Source organism: Toxotes jaculatrix, chromosome 12 (assembly GCF_017976425.1).
Source record: "Toxotes jaculatrix isolate fToxJac2 chromosome 12, fToxJac2.pri, whole genome shotgun sequence".
NCBI lineage: Eukaryota > Metazoa > Chordata > Actinopteri > Toxotidae > Toxotes > Toxotes jaculatrix.
Genome location: NC_054405.1, coordinates 26,688,991 through 26,707,514, shown reverse-complemented (window position 1 = coordinate 26,707,514; position 18,524 = coordinate 26,688,991). Strand labels below are relative to the sequence as shown.

At 45.9% G+C, this 18,524-nt stretch overlaps 1 protein-coding gene across 2 annotated transcripts; it reads right to left on the bottom strand.

Moving 5' to 3' along the window:
* Window positions 1-1,414: 1,414 nt before the first annotated feature.
* Window positions 1,415-18,079, bottom strand: LOC121190513 (arf-GAP with Rho-GAP domain, ANK repeat and PH domain-containing protein 1). 2 transcript variants are annotated; one of them, XM_041051316.1, is made up of 26 exons: window positions 17,959-18,079; window positions 17,494-17,573; window positions 17,316-17,371; window positions 16,000-16,464; window positions 15,241-15,336; window positions 14,968-15,157; window positions 14,780-14,893; window positions 14,053-14,157; window positions 11,933-11,993; window positions 11,724-11,844; window positions 9,688-9,952; window positions 9,390-9,589; window positions 8,547-8,632; window positions 8,266-8,448; window positions 8,072-8,140; window positions 7,289-7,388; window positions 7,127-7,183; window positions 6,591-6,717; window positions 5,877-5,976; window positions 5,491-5,692; window positions 5,042-5,087; window positions 4,493-4,704; window positions 3,844-4,047; window positions 3,606-3,711; window positions 3,369-3,510; window positions 1,415-2,037 (listed from the first exon to the last, which is right to left on the bottom strand). In XM_041051316.1, exons 2-26 carry the CDS (start codon window positions 17,571-17,573, stop codon window positions 1,987-1,989), a joined length of 3,438 nt encoding a protein of 1,145 aa, XP_040907250.1. In that variant the 5' UTR covers window positions 17,959-18,079; the 3' UTR covers window positions 1,415-1,986. The 2 variants fall into 2 exon arrangements, with proteins under 2 accessions (XP_040907250.1, XP_040907249.1); XM_041051315.1 differs by having other exon boundaries at window positions 17,892-17,961.
* Window positions 18,080-18,524: the final 445 nt, after the last annotated feature.

Genomic DNA, 18,524 nt, shown 5'->3' with positions numbered 1-18,524 from the left:
GGATGATGGCGCTGTAAAAAATGATCAGCAGCTCCTTAGGCAGGTTAAACTTCCTGAGCTGATGTAGGAAGTACAACCTCTGCTGAGCCTTCTTTCTTACAGAGTCTATGTGGCGGGTCCACTTCAGGTCCAGGGAGATGGTGGTCCCCAGAAACCTGAAGGATTCCAAGGTGGACACTGTATTGTTCATGATGGTGAGGGGGAGGGAAGTGGGGGTTTCTCCTGAAGTCCACTGTCATCTCCACTATTTTGAGCAGGTTCAGCTCTAGGTGGTTCTGACCACACCACAGAACCAGCTGTTACACCTCCTGTCTGTAAGCAGACTCGTCGCCGTCCTTGATCAGTCCAATGACAGTGGTGTCGTCTGCGAACTTCAAAATTTTCACAGATGGTTCACTTGAGGTGCAGTCATTAGTGTAGAGGGAGAAGAGCAGTGGGGAGAGGACACACCCCTGGGGGGCACCAGTGCTGATGGACCGGGTCTTGGATGTGATTCTCCCGAGCCTCACCTGCTGCTGCCTCTCCGTCAGGAAGCTGGTGATCCACTGACAGGTGGATGCGGGCACTGTGAGCTGGGAGAGCTTCTGATGGAGGAGTTCAGGGATGATGGTGTTGAACGCTGAACTGAAGTCCACAAACAGGATCCTTCCATATGTCCCTGGGGAGTCGAGGTGGTGCAGGATGTGTTGCAGTCCCATGTTGACTGCATCATCCGCCGACCTGTTTGCCCGGTAGCCAAACTGCAGGGGGTTCAGCAGGGGGCCAGCTATGTCCTTCAGGTGGTTCAACACCAGTCTCTCAAATGTTTTCACGACCATCAGGGCGACGGGTCTGTAGTCATTAAGCCCAGTGATAGTGGGCTTCTTGGGCACTGGGATAATGGTGGAGCGTTTGAGGCAGGAGGGCACTTCACACAGCTCCAGGGATTGGTTAAAGATCCGGGTGAAGATGGACGTTAGCTGCTCAGCACAGACTCTCAGGCAGGAGGGGGACACTCCATCAGGTCCTGGAGCCTTCCTGGTCTTTTGTCTCTAACCCTAACCCTGAGTTGCAACAGCCTTGTCAAGAATTTTAGAAGTAAAGGGGAGATTGGATATAGATCTGTAGTTTTCTCAACTGCCAGGGTCAAGAGAAGGCTTTTTAAATAAAGGTTTGATAACTGCAACCTTAAAATCCTGTGGAACAAATCCTGTTCCCAAAGAGAGACTGATCTGATATGGAAGTGCCAATCAAAGGAAAAACATCTTTCCACTTTTCTGCTTTTCGTCCATCGTCACCAACATTTGATGCTTTTTCACTTTCTGTTGTATACACACAGTTTATGTGATTCACGGCCACCTTCCTCCTGCACTACACCTTCATCCACTTTGCCACTGGAAAGTCTGCACTGTAAAAATAACACTGAACACAACACTTTTCCTTTAGCTGACGACTTTATACGTTTTCCAAAGTCAAACTACATGTTTGTGTTGATAATGAGAAAAATCTTGATCCCAAGAAAAGTGAAGCTCAAGTAAAAGTGTAAATGTGTGAGAAATAACAGCTTTTAGAAACTCAATCATTCCACCTGAGCTCATCTACAGTAAAATAACATTCCTACAACTACTGGTCATTTTACAACAGCATCACATCCTCCACAACATCTGTTTACATGGTTACAATCCAACCACAAGTACCATCTTCAGTGATCTGCAGTCATTAATACAACATCACAATCTTCCAACTGGAACTTCTCTTTGATCAGGACACATCTGCATATTTTCATCACTGAACTTTAGTTTTCACACGTGGTGAATTCACCTGTCCACACACACACACACACACACACACACACACACACACACACACACACACACACACACACACACACACACACACACCAAAGCACACCACTGCCTGATTGCTACAGTACATGATGATAAACACAAACACACGATCACGAGCTGAAAACAGCTGATCTTTGTTAATCTTCATCATCCTCCTCCTTCAGAAGACAGTGATCTGTTCCTCTTCCTCTTTATCTCCGTCCTCTGGTTTCTAAAAAGGACAAAGACTCCTTCAGTCTCAAACATCTTAAACAGAAGAAATACAAAAACTCCAAACATCTCACAAAGGCCTCACACCGGACACGATGCCCGTCCACATCTTTACGTCCCACCTGATGACAACTCAGTTCTTATTACTACAATATTAAATACGAGGGGTGTGAATCTTTTCAAAATAAGATGATCTGATACGTATCTCGATGTGTGTCGTATGATACGATTCAGAAACAACGTGGTAGGGTTTCATTACGTTACACTTTGATTTTATGAGACATCGATTCTCTGACTTCATCTTTTACTTTATGACACATCGCATGTTTCCCCACGTCGTCTCACCGAGTGAGTGTTGAGATTTGTCGTACGCCCGGTTTGCTTTACTGCGGTTTTATCCCGTGTTCCGTTCCTCATATAAAATCCAAATTTCTTCCAGACCTTTGACTTTAAACTTGACGGTGCGTTGTAGATGGTGTCGGTATCGGACATTTTTATTTTTCCCTCGCAAACACAGAGCTATCTGACGTCTCGCGAGAGAGTTATGGGAAGGTGCGCGAGTCGGAGTCGGAGTGGGCGAGGCCACCGGCCGGTGACTCTGTGAACCGATGCACTCACATCTTTTAAATCAAAACCGATTTTCCAATTCAAATCAGTTATTCTTTTACACCCATATGAATTTTACTGTTCAGAGCACAGCACAGCTGTCCAACACAGACAGGTGGCAATTTACACACATCAGAGTTTATACCACAGATTAATACGTTACTTCTCCATTATTAAAACACTTTTTACTTATTCAACCTGTCACTCAGCATAAAAACAGGAAGCTGTAATAAAACTGATGATGAACACCTGAACCTTTCATCTCTACTGAACTCTGAGAAAACAAAACTTTTTCTAATAACTCAGTTTTCTTCCAGAGCAGATCACACAGGTAAGTCTGTCTTCACCTGATCAGCTGTTTGTTAATGAGCTAATGAAGTTGACGCTGTTAAATTATACTGTTAGGAACCGCTGATTTGATGTTACATGTCCCACACGCAGCACGTCCCACACGCAGCACGTCCCACACGCAGCACGTCCCACACGCATTCTTTCAATCTTTTCGTAACTCCAAACAATTTACTCTTTTATTGTGAAAGATAAATCAGTGAATGTCAATCAAACTGATTTCATCTCACTCGTGTTATTTCACCCTCGACTCGTGATCTGATGACCGACTCATGCTGGACTCTAAACTACCTGCATGTTGTTTTCTCAGATCATTCACATTTTATACAGCTGAGCACACAGGTGTGTCTCAGGTGTACTTCACTGTCAGATATTTACCAGGAAAAGCAGAGTGTGGTGGATGATGAACTCTCTGGTGAGTCTGAGCAGATCCTGGTTCAGAGTCTGAAACAAAGATGGGACCAAAACCACGGCCAGATTCTGCGCCGACATCTTGTTGACCTGAGAGAACATCTGGACCCTGAGGACAGAGAATTACAGAGATCTAAGAGAAGACGCGAAGGCTGTACAGTGTGTGTGTGTGTGTGTGTGTGTGTGTGTGTGTGTGTGTGTTACATGTAGAAGTGTCCAAACAGAGCGCTCAGTGTAGCTCGGCTGTTGTCAGGGAGTTGCCATAGTAACCGTCGGTAAGCTTTAAACCTGGAACGTTGATCTGAAATCACTGACAAACAAAGTTGTGTCAGACCGACTGAAGTTTTCCTGCTACACTGACACACTGAGCAAACGCTGTCGTCAGTCATACGCCCGAGTCACCGTCAGCAGAACCACACATTCTAACACTGCACCCACTGACCTGCAGCCTGCAGCCACGGCCGTGTGTCAGGGATCAGACTCTTCTGCTGACGAACGTACTGTTTGAGGGCGGAGGCAGCGTCCAGCACGCCCTGCTCGTCGCTCTCCAAGGGGGCGGACCTTGGTGATTTTAACAGAGCCTCCACCAATCGGTTCACTTTGGTAACCAGGCCACAGCGGCGGTACACGCCCTCCACCTTCAGACCTGAGACAAACAGGTGTTTACTTGTTTACCACTCACTCCTCCAAAACAAAAACTCCACACAGGCCCCGGAGGCCAACATGTCTTATAAGGAATCATGGAAATGTGTAGCACACGTCAGTTATGAGTTGATGGACACAGACTGTCGACTGAAAAGTTTAGAAAAACATTTTTAGATAATTTGTTCACAAACCTCAAACAGCAAAAGGAACATCTACATCAACCAGCGGACAAAAATACATTCTGATGATCGATCGATCTATCAATCAATCAATCAATCAATCAATCAATCAATCAATCATCTTCTCCAAACAGTCTAGATCTGTTTTCTGTCTCAATGACAGAATCTGTTCTGAACACACACACACACACACACACACACTGTTTCACACACACTGAAACGTTCACGTCACTTTTTCTCGGTGTGAAAGCAGAAACATGTTCTGACCGTGAGCCGTGACGTGGGAGATACAGCGTTCGATTCCCAGTGGTACGGAACCTCTCGACCCCACGTCCACAGGGTACAGAGACTGAGAAGCTGAGCTCTGATTGGCTGCGGGAGGACAGTGTGGTGCTGAGCTGTGATTGGTCAGAGCTCTCTGCAGGTGGTGGAACCAGGACCGACAGCTGTACGGCTCCGTAAAACGCAAACACACGTTCCTGAGGAGAAACGAAGTTTCACCTGTGATGTCAAATACACCGGTGGGGAAGTCAGCCAATCAGAAGCCAGGATGGATAAAACCAGCAAAGTATAAATCATTCTTCTGCCTCCACGCCAGCGATAGCCAAGGAGTCAATATGTATTGGAGATCAGAGGTCAAAGGTCAAGGCCGCTGTGATCTTGTGTAAGTCTTGCTTGTGAACACTAACCTTCAGCGGCACGCCGTACTTTCAGTTTATAAATGAAAATATTTCTCTCTGTTTAGAATTCATCTGTTAAAAATATCACTGATCTTATGAGCTGTGTGTAATTTCAGCTTCTGTGTGTGTTGCACACCTGTCTGCAGTTACCATGGTGATGATGTTTTCAGATGGATCCATTTCTGAAAAAAAAACACACGAGTGAAAACATAAAAAAAACTTAAAGCTGGTTTCAGTCGTCGTTTCGCTCCAGTTAAACAAACATTTCCACCGTGTCACAGACGGAGACATTTTCTGATTAAAGACAACGTCAAACAGCTTCTTATAGAAAACACCTGCACGTCTGGACACGTTGTTCTGAGGCAACAGGACGGACGTTTCACCTTCAGTCCAGGTGAAACGTCCTGAGCGTCACACAGACGTCACACCTGTGCTTTGACGTGTTGAGGTGATCAATGATCTGTGACCTCGGCTTCAGCCTCACACTGATTTTCACTGAAAATAAAACTGATCATTAAATGTGGTTTGAATGAAGCGTGAGGAGATGCTCCACGTACAAGGCGTGAATAATAGAAACACTGTTACCGTGGTGACGGAGCGTGCTCAGTTCCATCCTCAGAGCCTGTTGTAAGTGACTGTGGACGGGGTGAACACTGACTCCATCCTCCCACAATAACACCCAGGCATCAGAACGACTCGAGGCTCCACCCACTTCAACTACACACACCTTACTGACTGCAGAAGCCCAACCCACCTCTGCATAAGACACGCCCCCTGGGAGAATCACCTGGAAACAAGGGATTAAGTTATACTGATAACTACAGATTAGATTTAAACCTGATCCTTAAATCTGGGGACAAATCCACTACGAGACATCTGAAGACATGAAGACTAAATGTCCTCACCTCCTCAGTGTGAAAGCCTTGACTCGACAGAGATACGAGAACACACACACACAGATTCAGGTTTACCTTCAGTATGTGACCCAGGTGCGTCAGCAGAGCGTCGTCATCCTCAGCTGCACAGATCAGCTGATCACTCAGAGTCACCATCTCAAACTGAGGAGCTGCTCTGAACACACACAAACACAAACTCTGACTGACACGTCGCACGTTTCAGTTTGTGATGTTACAAACTGACATTCATCAAAACTGTTTCAACAAACGCTGAAAATCCTGGACTAAAAAAATAAATTCATCTCCTCTGCAATGCAAGTTTTGAACTTTGATGTTTTATTGGAAATTACTTATTGATTAACGCTGTTTTATTATTTTACTGTTAAACTGCTTTATAACAAGCTGCAGTTATGCAGACTGTCCACCAGGGGGAGCTGTTGTCTTCGGTGTCCACACACTCAGACAGCAGGGGTGTGGCTGTGAAAATGCTCATTAATGTAATGAGTTATTATAACTGACACTGTGAAAACAGAAACTAATTGTGGCTCCTGATTGGTGCTCTGAGGCCACGCCCAGCTCTCTCTGGGATTTAATGAGTCTCCATCACACAAACCCTAACTCCTCCCCCTGCAGGCAGTGGACCGGCAGGACGACGGCCCTGTGTGATGCCACTGCACCACTGTGCTAAGCTCTGGCTGCCAGAAGCTCTTCAGTGACCGTCCCCTCCCAGAGTCCAGAGGGGAAGCTCTGCTTCTCCTGATCTACTGGAAACAGAATGAAAGTATTTACCCATCTGTGAGAAAGACAGACAGAACTTCTCGCAGGTCGAGGACGTCACACGCAGCTGAATCATTTTCTAACGAGAAGAGAAAACGATCTTCCTCCAATTTCCCATGAAGCTCCTCCTCTTCCTCACCTGAACACACACACACACACACACACACACACTTCATTTTAAAGACAATCTGACCTGTTCTGATTTCTGTCTGTGGTGGACACAGGACACAGGACAAGCTGAGTTAACATGACAGAAACACAGTTTTCTTTTACAGAGTGTTTGTTGTTGTTTGTGTTTTGTAAACTGTGTGGGTTAGTGCAAAGAGCCGCCTTCCAAAGGTCACGTGACTGAGTGACAAACATTAAAGACGGTCCTGAAAGAAAAACTCCAAAATTTAAAACAATCGAATAAAATGAAACCGAACACGAGCAGTTTGCTCTGCTCCTGCTTCTTCTTTTCCGGTAAACTGTTAAGATTTAAAGTTGCCTGTAACTACACATTACTGCACATTGTAAATCCATCCAGGTGACTCATCCACTGTTCTTACCTGAGGGGGCGGAGTCAGGTCTCTTGTTATCTGACTGGGGCTGGTACAGCAAAACCTCTGGATAAAAATCAAAAAAAAAAAAAAAAAAAAAACAGAATCACATCCAGGTGAGTTAAAGTCAGTGTCCCCTGTGTGTACATGTTACCTGTGTGGGTGTGTTACCTGTGTACTCATTGAGTCGGAGTAGCTCGGCCTGCAGAGCCTGACCTACCCTCTCAGCTAGAAGGATGGGGGAGGGGCTCTGAGGGTCTGACTGACACACCTGTGAACAGGTAACAACACTGACTCAGCATTCAAAGCAATCACAGAGAACTGCTGCTGCTCTGCTCTCGTTCACTGCAGACACGTTTCATAATTCTGGTCATTTCAACCTGTGACTTTACTGCTGTCACACGTCTGCAGGAGAAACACTGGAGTGAGAGAGATGAAAGAGTGAACGTCGAGTTGTTCATCATGTCACAAAAGGTGTGATGATGCAGGAAACACATCTCACCTTGTTCCATATCAGTTACTGTAACTTGTCCTGAGATTTATTAACTTCATATTTGTGACGTGACCTGGCGATGATGTGACTGTGACGTGACTGACATGAGTGTGACATGACTGTGACGTGACTGTGAGTGTGACGATGACTTGGCGATGACGTGACTGTGACGGTGGCGTGACTGATATGAGTGTGACGGTGACGTGACGTGACGGTGACGTGACTGTGATGGTGACCTGGTGATGACGTGACTGTGACGGTGACGTGAGGAAACACTTCACAAACAGCTCAGGAGGAACAAACGATCACATGAATGTAGAAGGTCATAACCACCATTTTCAGTTTTGTGTTGACGTGATTTTGACAGTTCGCTCTCGTCTGTTTGCTCAGTGTGCGTGCGTGTGTATTATTCATACTCAGTGAGATTAGAGTCATAAACGTGTAAAACCATCAGATCAGACCTTTGCTCCTGAGCAGATCAGAGACATCGTTTCTTCGATGGCGTCAGAACAGACCACCTCACACAGTCTCTGAAACACACACATTCACATCATCAGAAATATGAATGTATGGATACCTGTTTTGCACAGGGGATCAAACCCACGTGAGTCTGTGATTGTCTGTAGTATAATGTTTTAGTACAACAGAGTCAAACCTGGAACATCAGAGAGTCGGAGGACGTCAGAGGGTGAACTTGTCTATAGCGCCCCCTGCTGTATTTATCTTGGATGAACTTTGACCTCTCCTCATCAGATGACTCAGGAAGCAGCTGTTCTGCTGCTGGCACCGCTGCAGCCCATACCTGATTGGCCAGCCAGTTTCCATAGGTAACAAACAGCTAGAAGAGGATTAAAGGGTTAAAAGCCATTGAGACTCTTGAATGGCTCAGCACCCCCTCACCTGTGTGAGTGGCTCAGTCAGTCAGTCTCTCCTCACCTGTATGAGCGGCTCAGTCCAGACCTTGTTGTCCATCTTCAGACTGCGTACCTTCGACAGGCTGCTGCCCAGAGCTCGATGCTGACCTGAGAGCAGACTCTGTAAATGTTTGTGTTCCACACTTAGACCTGATTCTTTATAACTGTGCAAAGAAAAAGGATCTCGACGTGTAACCTGTAGCAGGTACCTGCTTTAGATAATGTACGTTTCAAAGCTGTAACAGCATCACGTGACGTTTCAGGAGTTTCAGGTGCTACTCGACCTTTTCAGTCAAAAACTTCCTGTTTTTCCGCAGCTACACTTCCCTCAGACACAAACATGTAATAATAACTCTGTGATTTCTTTAACTCTGTATCTGAGCAGCGTTCTGATTTAACTCTCATTGTTCTCACAGCACAGTAAAAGTGGACGTGCAGAAACCAGAGTGGTAATGACAGCACGGCAGCACTGACCCTGCTGTGTCAGGCCTGTGAGCAGCCAGCACTGCACCTCTCAGTGCAGCAAACATGGATAATAACATAAAGCTATGTACTGTAACGTCTGCTCCGCTCTGATTGGTCAGGAAGTTTCACATCAGTGAGAGAGGTAAGTTAAGAAACTGGGATTGTTGGTGCAAACAGCTGTGTATCACCTGCGTATTGACGTCTGTGACATTATGAGGACTGACAACGTTGGCGAGGGGACATATGATCTGTCTCAGGTTAGCTTTTTCATTTCTGCATGACGCGTGATTTCCTTCTGTTATTCACTGTAAATGTACCACGTGTGACATCACATGACATCACATGACCTACTCAGCTAAGAACCTGCATTAGCCACCTTCAGTCCTCCGTTAGCTTGTACCTGCACAGGCCTGACAGATGACCAGCAGCAGGTTGACTGACGCCCACTCGGGATTGGCCGAGCCGCAGTCACCACAGATCTTGTTATTAGGGTTTTCCCAGAGACGGGTTGCCACCTGGCTGCAGGACAGAGCACTGCGGATAGATGAGGACAAACTGTCCAACCACAGAGACAGGTCCTTTGATGAGTCAACAGACACGCTGTAGGTGAGTGGGAGAGGAAACAAAGAAGGAAAGGAACTTTAGCAAAGAACTACACAACAGTCAGTAAGACAGACAAGATAAACAGGTGTGCGTACTTGAAGCTCTTGTATGGAGTGATGAGGGTAAATGAGTGTTTTCCTGAAGATTTGACTGTGGCTATGTTCAGAGGGACAGAGAAGGAGGCAATGCCCAGCTGATATCCCTCTTTGTTGGGGTAAATCCAGAGGTCGTGGCCCCAGATGGCGCCATAGACGCGGCTCCGCGGGTCTCTGATAGTTATTTGTCCATGTAATTCGGCGGGCGTGGGGCTCGGCTGGCCGCGGGACGCCAGCAGGGATGTGACCCAACCATCGTGAACCTCTGAGAGACGGAAAACACATGAAGGAAAACGTTACACACTCTGCAGCACCACAGGGGTGTGACGTACTTTCATTCAGAGCTGGTATTTTGTCATGTGAAGGAAACAGCAGAGTTCAACACTGTCAGTAGACTTGTTTTGTGTGTGTGTGTGTGTGTGAGTAACCAGCAGTAAAAAGTATGAGTTTGTTCAGTTAATCGTCACCAGCAGCAGGAACATGTCACATCAGCCGTCCTCAGGTTTTCTGATACACAGCAGGTACCTTCCTTAATTAGCTTAATCTCACACCACACGAGGATGTAAAGCTAACAGACCTTCGTTTCTCTGTGAGCTGTTCCCCACGTTCCTGATCCACAGTCACAGCTGTGTGCTGACCTTTGTTGCACCTCTGGATAATTAAAAAGGAATTTTCTGATGTGATTCTTGGATGTTACTGAAGGTGCCACTGAGACTAGAGCCAGCAGTGATGGGACATATGAGTCTGCTGTTACACACTGAGTCACATCCAGTGAGGACAGAGACACACAGCTGACCCCACTGACTGATGAGTCTTCTTATTTGAAAAAGCACGTAGCTGTTTTTCGGCATTACTGAGACAGTCTGTGTCTGATGTTTGTGATGTTACAGACGTGATAAAGTCCGTCACTGAAGTTTGTTTGATGTGGGAGTTAAAGGACGAGTCCTGATCAGAGACAACTCTGAGGCCAGAGCTACGTCATCCACAGGGACTGTCTCATTGGACACTGTGTGTCTGAGCTGACCAGGACAGAGACGAGTCCTCTGTCTGATGCAGGTAGAAGGCGATGTAACGTCAGCAGTGTTGTCTCTGTGCTGTGATTCTGTAGAACGTCACACAGCTGACTGGACACTGCTTTAGACACAGGTCTGTATTTGGCTGAAACACCTGGATGAAGAATCACAGCTGCTTTAAAGACCTGTGGATCAGAGGGTGAAGGCTCCTGGAGCAGCCTGGGCGGGATCAGGTCTCAGAGGCAGGTTGAAGGGTGAGATGAAGAAATCATTACATTTAGATGATGGAAGAGAAACTGTCTAAATCAGCTGTTTCTAAGGTTACTGTACTTACAGATGGACAATATTATACAGAGTTTGGTCGAGACCTGCTCGATATGAAATCACATCTTTAATCAGAACTTCTGTTATGATTTGACGCTGTGTCAATAAAACTGAATCTAATTATTTTTCATGTAAAGTGAGGATGAGAAAGCTCACAGATACTCTGCCATCAGTGTGGTGTTACAGTTCCTGACTATCAGACAGTGAAGGACTTTACATCAGTGTGTCATACGCAATGTAAAGGTCGCTCTGATTTTTTAATGCAGCGAAAAATTATTTAAAAAACAAAATTAAAAAATCGAATAGAAAAAAAACCGTAGCACATTTAACCCATCCTCATGACATCCAGAGCCACAGGAGCAGAGTGCAGTGCAGTGTTGTACAGTGCAGTGCTGTGTTGTACCGTACAGTGCAGTGTGGTACAGTGTTGTGCAGTGTTGTACAGTGCAGTGCAGTGCAGTGCTGTACAGTACAGTGCAGTGTTGTACAGTGCAGTGCTGTGTTGTACAGTACAGTGCAGTGTGGTACAGTGTTGTGCAGTGTTGTACAGTGCAGTGCAGTGCTGTACAGTACAGTGCAGTGTTGTACAGTACAGTGCAGTGTGGTACAGTGTTGTGCAGTGTGGTACAGTGTTGTGCAGTGTTGTACAGTACAGTGCAGTAGAACTCAGTAGAATGCAGTAGAGTGCAGGATTCTTACCATCACTATGAGCCATGAAGTCATAATGTTTCTTCCTGAAGTAAACAGAGAATCTTCGTTTGTCTTGTTTCTTCACGTTGGTGATACTGGAGACGTGAAACAACACCTCACTGAACCGGTCCTAGTCCACAAAACAAACGCACCCATTACTCTACTGACAGACAGACAGGTATGTATAGAAAGAGACAGGTGGAGAGACATTGACTTACTGTGCGTTTTTTCCACAGAGACATCAGCTGTCCATCAAATGTCGCCCATAAAACATTATGCCTGTTAGAGAGAAACCATGTCATCTGTTTATCTGTCCGTCATCCCTCCATCTTCCTCAGTAACATGCCTCTGCTGACTGCTGGGTGTTGTCCTGATCTGGTGTTCCTCAGAGATCAGTCCTGCATCTCTGAGTTACATCATTCATTATACAGTCATGAAAAAAATTATTAGAACAATTTCTTTTTCATTTTAATGCCTGGTACCACTGGAGGTACATTTGTTTGGACAAATATAATGATAACAACAAAAATAGCTCATAAGAGTTGAATTTCCATGGTTCTCTTGATAATAACCAAAATCACTTAGGTTCTTACATCAGTAGCTGTGGCACTGTAGAGCCAGAAATGGTGCTTTTAGGCATTCCATGTTTTCTTTTCTGTCTGTTTTAGTCACATGATATACACAGGAGTTAGTACTTGATTGCATAACCATTGTTTCTGTTGACTGCAGCCATGCGTCCTGGCATACTCTCCACCAGCCTCTGATATTGTTCTCCTGTCACAGCAGCCCATTCCTGTTGCACAAATTCAAACAGATTTGCTTTGTTTTTGAGTTTGTGCTTCTCCATTTTGAGTTTGATGATTTTCCACAGGTTTTCAATTGGATTTAGATCTGGTGACTGAGCAGGCCAGGGCATGGTTTGAATGTTCTGGTTCCCCATCCAGACTTTAACTGTCCTTGCCGTGTGGTAAGGGGCATTGTCTTGTTGGAAAATCCAGTCATTCGAAGCAGGAAAGAGTTTTCCAGCTGATGGAAGAAGACTGTTCTCAAGAGTAGCCCTGTACGTGACCTGGTTCATTCGCCTTTCACACAGTTGTATTTGCCCTGTTCCACCCGTACTGAAACAACCCCAGATCATCACTGATCCACCCCACGAATCCTGACACAGGAATGGATGAGTGCACGGTCATCTCGTGGGGTAGAAAGACGTTTCCTGCCTCGACCAGCTAGCAGTTTGGTAGTACCATGTTCGGCTTGTTTTTTCTTGGTGTAATGAACGGCCGTCTTGGAGATCTTCTGTCATGAGGCAGCTCGGCTGTCTCTGGGGTTTTCTCTTTTCTTTTCTCAGATGTGTAGGTGTGTGTCGTTGGTGTGGGCGCGTTCCTCAGGTGAGGATTCCAGTCCTGTGCGCATTCAGGACGCAATCAGTCCTACCTCCTGACTATAAGAGGCTCCGCTTTCCCATCTATCCTCGCCAGATCGTTCCGTCATTCTCCGTGGTGACTAGACCTGAGCTCTTCTTCTCGTTACCTTTTTGTGGATTACTTACCTTTTTTGCGCCGTTTTCCCTCCTGACTCCACTAACCTCCGTGCTCTTTCCTCTCCCACAGAATCCCCTGGTTTAATTCCCCTCGTGCTCATCCGCCACCACCCAGCTGACGCTGTTTCACCGCTCGGGAAATCACCTGCTCTCATTCATTCCTTTTTTGTCTTCACATTTTTGAAATAAACCGTTTATCACTGCTCTCCCGTCTGCATTTGGGTCCTGGCCTTTATCTAAGACTCTGCCTTACATCAACAGTTTTTTGGCTACCTGTCTCTCACTAATGCCAATTTCCAGCAGTGCCAACATGGCTGCCTTTGTGGCTTCACATAATTCTTTTGTTTTAGGCATCATGTGATAGCTGACAACTTCTGAGTTGTGCAACGGCTTGAATGTAAGCAGGAAACCACTCTCGGCCTTTGCATGTGCAGTGCTGCTTATGACATGAAATGGCCTCTTATATACCCTGGGAATACAATTAAGCTTAAGCATGTCAAAAAGGACATAAAGTATTATCTAATCAGCTGCATTTTTTGTTGTGTTCATTGTATTCTTCAGGTAATAAACCTTTAGTGGTACCAGGAATTAAAATGAACAAGAAATTGAAGAAAACAAGGGTGGTCTAATAATTTTTTCCATGACTGTACGTTCAAACTGTTCTAGGCCCTGGTCTCAGGCTCTGGTCTCCTGCATTGCACGGTTGGTGAAGCAGCCTCATCCAACATTTATGTCACATACAACTGAACCTGGAGGAAGGTATTGTACGAATGATGACGATGGTCATGGTGCAGTTACCTGAAGCCCTTCCACACGTCCAGCCAGCTGGATCGGACCACAGCGCTCTGTGGAGCTGAGCTCCCGCCGCCCCCCTTCTTCCTCGACACTCGAATCGTGGCCGCTCTGCACGACAAACACGCTCCAGCTCACTGAATGTGTTCCTTAGTGCACAGCACATAATGCTGAGAGCTCAGGTTTCAAATGTCTCAAATGAGAACAGCAGAAAGCAGCACTAACAGTTTGTAACTTGCTGACAACCACAGAGACTGTGTGATATTTACAGTATCTACAGAAAAACCAAACCTAACATCACACTGCCTGTTATTTTTGTGTATACATGTTTATGACGGTTTATGTAAATGTGTTTATGTGCAGACAGCTTTAGTTAAATCTTCCAAAATGAATTCAATAAAATATCAAACCTCCAGAGTTGGCTCCTCCCACAGAGGTGGGAGGGACCTACAGAGGTAGGAGGAGCCGCGGGGCTGGTCAGTGTAGGGGCCTTCTCCCCAGGATACTTACTGAAAGCTGTGCAAACTAAATCTGGTGCAGGTGCAACAATAAAATTTGTGTCTTTAACCGCTGCTGCTGGTTGACACCTGTTTATATTCGAATAAAGCATCCTGGGTAAAAGGAGCAGAAGCGGAAGACTTCTGGATATTTGATCTGGACTTGTCTAGATGTGGACTCTGGACTGGGAGAACACAAGAACAGGCCGTGTGTGTGTGTGTGTGTGTTTTTGTACCTTGGGATCTTCTGTTTCTCAGGTTTCCTCGGCCTTTCTGATTGGCCAGCAGGACGAGGAGGGGGCGGGGGTGGCCTAGTGGGGACGATACGACCTGGAGGACTGGTCGGGATGCTGCCAAACAAGAGCTCTGTTAGTAGCTGCAGATTGTGATCAAAGTGGTATTTACTGTAGAACTGTTTACATACTCATTAGTGTTTGTAGACAGGTTGAAAGCAGGTTCTCCTTCCTTTGGTCCATCAGCTCCAGAGAGGGGAAGGCTCACTCCTGTATCTTCCTCATTGGATGAATCTGAATCAGCTTCCTCAGCCTCCCAGCAAGCCAACACGGTGACGTAGGGATTTTCTCTTTTGACGTTGTTGGGAGACGGATTTAAAACTGGACAAAACCAACAAACACAGCTCAGACTGAGGACGGTGAAGACCAGCAAGACCCATACTACAACAGAGGTGGGTTTATACCTTGATCTGCTAGATCTGCGGCTCCTCCTGGAGGCAATGAGACTCCTGCAGTCTGGTCCAAAGTTGACATCACCAGCTGTGACAGTGCCCCAACATCTGGACCCGTTTCATACAGAGACATGGTTAAACAGGGGCGGGGGGGGGGGGGGGGGGGGGGGTAGGGTACATTATAGGATCGTATAGTACCTAAGACCAGTCTGACCAGGACCAGGTGCCTGGAAGACCCGTTTCCATGGTATCTGAGGTCAAACCTGATTCAGTGAACTCAGCCTGCATGTCTCTACAGGACCAGTGTAATCTCTAACATTGACTAGTAGCAGTTGGTTTGTGAGTGGGTAAAGTTAGTGGCCTATCATAGCCACTGTTGGCTGATTAAGTTTGTAATGAAATAAGTTTGTAACTGATGCAGATTCACTTCAATTCAATTCAGTTCATTGTTATTTCTATGGCTCCCCCACAATCAAAATGGTCTCAGAGCTCTTTACAGAGACCCAGAGTCTGACCCCAGATCAGCAGACACAGCTCCCTGTGAACCTGGATCACAGGGGGGACCCTCCTGCTGAGGGCCAGGCTGGGTGAGAGGAGGAAGAGGAGGAAGATAGGACAGCTGGGAATGGAGGAGAGGAGGAGGAGGACATGCAGCATATAGAACATGATACAAACAGGAAGTGGACGATGTTAGAGGGACAGTATTCAGATCCCAGAACAGTTAGTGGATCCTGTGTGCTCAGCTGATTGTATGTCAGCTGACTGATGTACCTGTGTGATGGACTCCAGGAACTCCAGTTCTTGGCAAAGATGGGGGTCGGGGTTTACCAGCAGAGGGGGGCGAGGTTAACGGGGTGGAGCAAACAGTGGGGTTAGCCACATTGTTAATAATCCCTGCTAAACAGGGTATGTTAGCTAATGAGCCAACAATGCTGTCTAAGCTAGCAGCACCTGTGTGAGCAGCAGGTACAGGGCTGGTGGAAGTGGTGGAGTTTAACGTATCAGCAGGCTTAGCTACTGTGCTAGCAGGGCCTGCTAAGCTAGGTGTGCGGGTAGTGATGCTGTTAGCCATGTCATCTATGTATGGGGCAGAGGGGGCTGGGGGCGAGGAGCCTCCGATTGTGGCAGCAACTCCAGCCAGTGATGGGACGTTGGCAGCGATGATGTCAGCGACACCAGCCAGAGTCGGGAGGACTACGCCATGATCCGAGGCGGTGGGAGGAGCCACATTTTCACCTAAGGAGGACGACACAGTGACATCAGCAGCAGGCATCAGATGATAGGTTGAAACACCTGTCACACAGATGTTGGAGTCCACCTGCAGTTCCTCTACTAGAGGCTCCAACTGCTACCAATACAGACTTTCACAATAAGAGTCTTATAATCACTGAGGGGAGACTTTCATAACAAAAGTTGCAGAAAGGAGATAAGATTTATTTTTTTTGTGTGACATATAAACTCATTCATTCATTCATTCATGCTTACACCAGACTGTTTCACTGTCAGCAACCCTGTAGCTGATGAACAGCAGATGAAAGAGTCCTGAGTGAGCAGCTGATGCAGCGGTGCAGAGGCTGTATGAAGACGGGGCGGAGCAAAGTGAGTTCAGTCTGAATAGTCAGCACAGATTAGATCATCAGACAAACTGGTTCGGACAATCAGCAGTCTGCTGTTTCACAACGTTTAAACAAACCGGTTTGACTGTTCACACTGAAAACACTCTGCAGCTCATCAGCACAAAACTCAAGTTTCCCACAGTCACAGCTTATTAGAGCTGCTGTTCTCAATTGAGAGTAATCGAACTGAGCTGTGAGACTAGAAAACATGATCAGCTCTTATTAAAAACAACTTTTATCAGACCATTGCTGCTCCTCTCTATGTTCTCATTCACACCTGTTCTTTCTGCAGAGTTTGGATCTGTAAACATCTTATTGCCTCAAAATTAATCCCATTATTTAATATCAGTTGTCTAATGACACAATAACAACACCTGTGATCAGGCTTTGCTTCAGTTTCACTCAGAAAACAGTTGATGAAGTCACCTGTTAATGTGACATGTTCACCTGAGTGTGTGTGTGTGTGTGTACCTGCGCTCAGGTGAACATCACTGGAAAAAGCTGGTTGATTCTCATCAGTCACGTCTCTGAAACAAAAATCAGTGTTTTCACTGAAAACATGAACATTTTCATCACACGTCAAAGTTTGTTCTCATTTAAATGTAAAAGTAAATTTTACTGTGTGTGTGTGTGTGAACGGTGAACTGACTTGTCCAAAGAGGACATGTTCCTCAGACTGTCCCTCGTGTAACGAGCCCGAGGTTTCGGGACAGGAGGAGACGGAGTCATCTGAGGACAGCAGTGGACATTTCATGGATCAGTTACCTGTCAGGGAGCATTGTCCTGAACACACCTGAGTCCAGGTGAAAGGTGTCACCAGGTATGAAAATGCTGCTGATCAAGGTAAAACCACAGACTTCCTCTGAGGACAGTCAGGCTTAGTCTGACTCTACCTGTGATCAGGACCAAACCTGAGCCTCAGGTCCATCCGACTACAGATCAGAGTGATCAGAAAATAATCAATACACTACAATCACAGGAAGGATGTGTTCATTTAAACAAACGGAATAATAAAACAGCAGGTGAAGCTCAGTGTGTTCCTCTCACCTGTCGTCAGCTCTTCAGTGTTCAAACCAACACCTGAAACCTGCGTGTCACCTGTGTGTGTGTTTACCTGTGATTCCTTCAGTGGGAGCTGCTCTGCTGAACATCCTGCTCCAGATCTGCTGCACTCACAAACACCTCGCTGTTAAATCTGCTCTGTGTGTGTGTGTGTAACCCAACGACAGTGTTTCAGCTCTGATGTTATGCTGTGGTTTACCTGTCGAGCTGCAGGTGAGTCACAGAAGCTTCAGGTAAACTTGTGAATGTTTGACAGAAGTTTCACTGAAAGTTCATCAAGTCCAGAGCAGGAGTTTTAAAAGTCAATGTTTTTACAGTGAACTCAGGGAAATCTGGTTCAACCTGCTGTAGGAATGTAGGTGTGTGTGTGTGGAGTCATACTGATAAACTTGTGTGTGTCTGTGTGTAGCTGAGCTTTGCATTCTTCGACTTATCGTGCTGAGTCACCGTCATGTTCTGTTGTTTTCTGTATTTTTAGAATCGAACAGAACAGAAACTATTCACTGTCACCGTTTAATACCAGTGCATCATTCCAGTCAAACCCTTCAAGACATAAATCTAAAAAATATTTAAATATATGTGTGTATAAATAACTAAGACCATAACATTATAATCTAA